This window comes from Acyrthosiphon pisum, chromosome A1 (assembly GCF_005508785.2).
Source record: "Acyrthosiphon pisum isolate AL4f chromosome A1, pea_aphid_22Mar2018_4r6ur, whole genome shotgun sequence".
Lineage (NCBI taxonomy): Eukaryota > Metazoa > Arthropoda > Insecta > Hemiptera > Aphididae > Acyrthosiphon > Acyrthosiphon pisum.
In genome coordinates, this window is record NC_042494.1 from 108100901 (window position 1) to 108106476 (window position 5576).

General features: G+C 28.9%; 2 protein-coding genes across 3 annotated transcripts in view; one reads left to right on the forward strand and one right to left on the reverse strand.

Annotated features, from left to right (window-relative positions):
• The window catches only part of LOC100570901 (histone acetyltransferase p300-like), an 8821-nt gene extending 8246 nt beyond the window's left edge, over positions 1 to 575 (reverse strand). Inside the window, exon 1 of the mRNA XM_003247292.4 lies at positions 353 to 575. The gene's annotated coding sequence lies outside the window, so the exon portion shown is untranslated. The remainder of the gene's footprint in view (positions 1 to 352) is intronic.
• Positions 576 to 1402: 827 nt separating this feature from the next.
• LOC100570995 (sentrin-specific protease 1-like) lies at positions 1403 to 5243 on the forward strand. 2 transcript variants are annotated; one of them, XM_003247293.4, is made up of 2 exons: positions 1403 to 1608; positions 4393 to 5243. In XM_003247293.4, the coding sequence occupies exon 2, from the start codon at positions 4411 to 4413 to the stop codon at positions 5098 to 5100; it is 690 nt and encodes a 229-aa protein (XP_003247341.1). In that variant the 5' UTR covers positions 1403 to 1608; positions 4393 to 4410; the 3' UTR covers positions 5101 to 5243. The 2 variants fall into 2 exon arrangements, with proteins under 2 accessions (XP_003247341.1, XP_016663272.1); XM_016807783.2 differs by lacking the exon at positions 1403 to 1608 and adding an exon at positions 1620 to 2051.
• The last annotated feature ends 333 nt before the right edge of the window (positions 5244 to 5576 follow it).

Below are 5576 nucleotides of genomic sequence, written 5' to 3' on the forward strand. Positions count from 1 at the left end.
GTATCCTGTATATCTTAATTCGTGGTTGCGAGCATGCATATAAACGTAAAATCGCAAACTTTGGAAGGCTGTAACTTCCAAAATAATCATTTCCACAAATTAATTTTTACACCATCGTTTTAAACTCGTCGAAATGCATAGGTTTCCGAAAAAAAATCGAAAAATTCGCGTGGGCGCTAAACTAGACTTATGCCCGTAAATTTATACAGCCGCCCGCTCTGTGAGTATATGGTTGTAATCCGATATTTAATTGTGTAGTTATGCCATACTCTGATAAAAAAAATCAAACTGCCACCACGTTTTTCAAGAAGAAAAATTCGATACCTACCTACGTTATGGAATAGTTACGTACCGATTCTTATCGAGGTCTGAGTCCGATACGGGTCCGGTACGTATCGCTTGTGTATTGCACAGGTAACTTCTTAAACGCTCTTGAACTCCAATTTCTTCACTGAAAATCTTGAATCAATATTATGTCCACGATTTAAGATAATACTTAAAGTTAGAATACTGTTTACACATCGAATTGCGATAGTGATAAGGTGACCAATAATATAGTGTATTTTTTAACACCGTCAAACTGAAACGCCAAAACAGCTCTTTTTCTACTGACTGGGGTGCCATCTAGCGATAAAAAGAATTTCACCGATATGATATTATTGATATTGTAATATTATATAATACGAGCATAATAAAATTATGTCATACAACAGTTTTTTATTTTTAAATTTCCATCATAATGCCACTAGATGGCGCCAGTCTATACTTCCACAGCTGTTTCGGTGACTCAGTTTGGCGGTGTTGAAAAATACGTACGTCATTATAATAATATCATAGGCCGATATTAATTAACCTGTGTAATATCTTAAATCGTGATTTTGTCTATGCGTAGCCGCGTTGACGCAAATATAGTGTTTGAGATTAATTGGAGAGGCTGAAGTTTGAAGCCTTACCATTATAATATTGAATAAGCTTACAATGTTGGGTATTATGTTTGGGAGGATGTTAGATTTGTTGGTATCTTAATAATATGCCTATGGTAGCCACCAGTTACTACGAATTATAACATTTTAATATTGGTACAGTGGCTACGCAAGGTTAATAATACTATTATCCATGGCAAATTATTTAGGTATCATCACAGCATTTTGATACGCATCCTCCGTTCTTTACTTCGCCTATATCGTAGTTCTCCACTTCTTATTGGCTGTCAATCATATACATACATATATAACATAGAACAAAATCAACCAATGAGAAGTGGAGAACTACGATATAGGCCGGAGGTGAAGAAGATGCGTATCTACTGCGCAAAACCACTACAACTGTGATGATACCTATATAATTTGTCATGCTATTATCTATAAACATCGGTAGTCACGATGTGAGTACCATCTTTAATCTGTGGTACAAATACGTCTATGGGCGTATGTGATTTATAATATTCAACTTTATATTATTTTCATGGAATATTTGATATTGTTTGGTTATGTTGTGCTCACCGAGACTGGCGAGACTCCATTAGTGGCTGCTTTGTTAGTACAAAGTGTGAATTTTATTGTACGAAGTACCGACATTCGTATTGTGATTTGTGGCTGAGAATATTTGGTAAAATGTTTTACTCTAATACCTATTTACTATTTAGTATTAATTGCTAGTAATTATTTATTGTGAGTTAGTGATTTACGACCACTAAATTTGGCATTCGTTAGTAGTTCAATACTTCAATACTTGGTGATTACTCCGTGGCTGTGCTTTCCTTTAATTGCGTTTTTGCGTTTAATCATAAAATTAACGTTTCCAAATTTACAATAACCATTGACTATTTCATTAGATATATATATCTACAATAGATACATATATCGTTACAACAATATATTGTTGTAACGTTAATTATATAAGATTTTAGTGCTCCAAACATTTTATATTTTAATACATTTTAGGTAATAATTAAATAAACGTAGATTGAAAGGAGAATGTCGAGAATCGAGAGGAATATTTGTTAATTATAATCTACCTATATATTTTGGTTTATTGATCAAATCTTAAAGGTAAATAATATTTTAATATTTCATTTTAATTAGGTAGGTAGGTAGTTCCTTAAAAAAAATGTGGTTTTAAAAATTTTCATTTTGATATGTACATATTATAATTAAGTTAATATTGTATTATTGTAGTTTCTAATAAACCTTCTATGTGGTTATTTTGCTTCAGCTGTGTTAAACATATAGGTAATGAAATTTACCTACTAATGAGGTGCCATATTATGCATGATAGTGGAAAAAGTGCACGAGTGATTAGAAGTGCGGTGAACAGCATTTGAAAAGAAGTGACTGGGATAGAAGTAAAACTAAGGCAAAAGTTTATGGTTTTAGAGGAACTAATCTAGAAATTGTTGGGACAAGGCATGTGATGATGATGGTTAATGACAGAGTATGTGAAGTGGATAGATTCAAGTAATTCGGTTAGGTGGTCAAAAAAATGTTGGTTTTGAGGATGACATCAGAAATAGGATTATGTATGGATGAAAAAAGTGGACAAAGTGACATGAGAATGTCGTAGTGATTAAAAAGTAAATTTTATAAAGCAGTTGTAAAACCAAGCATGGTTTATGGATCAGAATGTTGGGCAGTGGACAATGTCCACATCATTATCCATCATATTCTATGATAGCTAGAATAAGAAATTAATTCATTGGGGGTAGAGTAGGAGTGGCATCAATTGTTAACAAAATAAGAAAGAATATATTGAGATGGTTCGGACATGTCATAAAAAGAGGATGCTTTGAAGTGGTGAAAGTATGTAAACATTTAAGGAAAGAGTGGGAAGGGAGGACCGAATAATAGATATATATTATATTGGTGTACCTCGCTATATAAACTAATTCTACAGGGATGGACAATTCACCTATGGCACTTCTTATAAATGTTATATAATTCCATTAAAATAGCTGGTATGAGTAAAGGTAAAGTGGGTAAAGTCCTATGCAGGTGCAGAACAAGAGAATCCGACCATATAGTTGGAAGGGAACAAACAGAAAAAGTGTCATAGTAATAAATGTCAAATACGTTAATTTTTAAGTCTTAAATTTTGTATATAACTAACATTTGAATATCTGATTTATGATACAAGTGTTATCTGCTCATTTCATTAAAATATTTAATAAATGTTGTTCTAAAGAAAAATACATCATATTCATTTATAGACTAGATAAAGAACCAAAATTAAATTTAAAGTAAATTTTCCTTTTTATCTTATTATTATTGTGTTATTTTATCTCACAAATCTTCTTAACTCTTGTGTTATCCATCTTAATACTATGATTTTAGCCCTCAGTTATACACTTATACTATACTTCTCAGTTCAAAAACAAATTAATGTATTATTATATTATATACCAATATACCTTGTCTCCACGGAAACAGGGAACACTAAATCCAAATTGCATAAATTAAAGACATTTTATTTTTTTTTTATTTATTTTTAAAAATATAATAACAATCTGTGAGAAGTTGAAAATCTAAGAATTTTTACTACTCTGTAAGGTGATGACAGAAGTTAAATTAAATTAACAGATAAAACACATTTTAAAATCAATATCATCGCTTTGCTTAGAATCTAAAATAGGAGTCCTCATTAAAAAAAATTGCTTTGCGCATGCACAGAGTAATTCATTGCACAGTGTATAGTGAAATGTTCCACAAACCATATATTAAGAAATATGTATAAGTTACTGATTTATATTAGAGTACCTATACTTTAATTCCGTTGACATACTTTATAATTATGTTGAAATATTAAATTACATTAATTAAGTTTTTAAACTTGCAATGACTATTATTAAATTCCTCTATTTTATACACGCAAAACTCGCTACAAAAATGAAATATCGTACAATCATATATGGACACAGATAATGTTCTTGCATGTTATGCACTTGTAAACAGACAAAATATTATGCAGGTGTAGACTTCTCTTAATCGTTAGATTTAATACTAAGAAGCAGCCAAATTTAAACATTTAATCTATGTGATTTACTAAGTATCATACATCAAACACCGTATAAAATCGCTTAATTTAAAAAAAAAAAAAAAGAGTAATAATAATTTTAATAAATTTATATGGATACTACAATTGCATTTAATTGTTTAATTTGTAAATAAAACTTATGGGTTTTGTCAAAGTGTAGTTTCATAATGTTGTGCGTAGCTAACTGTACATTAAGTTTTATTTGTACATTAACTTATAACATTTTTGAGATGTATTTTAACCTATGTTATAAAAATGATTATTTATTAATTTTTTTGTTAGGTACTAATATAGTATTTTATAGTCATTAAAATAAGTTTGAAATAAGTTATATTTTACATTAAGTATTTTTTATGATTCTAGGTTGAGAATCTAGAAGATATGGATATATGGATAAATAGGATATCTGCACTTAAAAGAAAAAAGAATCAAAGTGACCGAACTGATCCGAATGATGAATCAGAAAAAATGTATCAAGAGATCCTTAATGGTTCTTGCTTACCCGAAACAATTATAAATAAATACATGGAATTGATAACTAAATTTTCTCCCAACACATTGTACGCGTTCAATACTAATTTTTTCACCGCCCTTTCTGATCACGGATATTCCCGCATTCATCGGTGGACCAAAAATGTTGATATATTTTCAAAAGAAAGATTGTTTATCCCTATTTATATTAAACCAAAAAGGATGTGGAGCTTAATTAATGTTAATTTTCAAGACCGTTCAATTAGATATTATGATAGCGTTGGAAGCGGATACCGGGGTGGTATGAGATACCAAAAATTAATATTGAAATATTTAAAACTGGAATATTTAATGAGAAAGCAAAAATTTTTTTGTACAACCCGTTGGAAGTATATTAATGTGAATAATTTACATTATGGATTTAAGTTTTGGGATAGTGGAATATTTGTGTGTCTTGTTGCACACCACTTTGCACGGAACACATCAAAAGATGCTAAATTGACTATTACTTCAAAATCCGTTGGTAGTCAAGAAAACGTCAAGGAAAAACTTATATTGCAACTTAAAAAGAACTCTTTAAAAATTCTACAAAAGATTTAAAGATCTTTAAATTAAATATAATATTATGTTCTATAAGTTTGGTATGTGTTATTTATGTTGAAACACCCTTATGAATTATTCAGTTTTAATGTTAATAAACCAATAATAAATAAGTAATTATATTTTGATAAATTAAATATTGACATACTTGTTATGTTATTCTTTATTATTAATTATTATTGCAAACCTTAAGGTACAAATATAATTTTATGATTATATAATAAATTGTAATTTATTATAGTAAAGTAATATTAATTTATGAATGAGTTATTAGTTGATTGTATTTTATAACTTACATTATGTTTTCTTAGACTTTAATTATTCAATTTCCTTAGACTGTATTTTTTAAATTAAAACTGTTAAATTACATATTATATAAATTTTACAATAAGTAAATAATTAATTAATTTTAAAATTTAGTTCATTAATTACTCTTATCTTCCAATAATTTATTATTGTGTGTTCAAACAGTTATT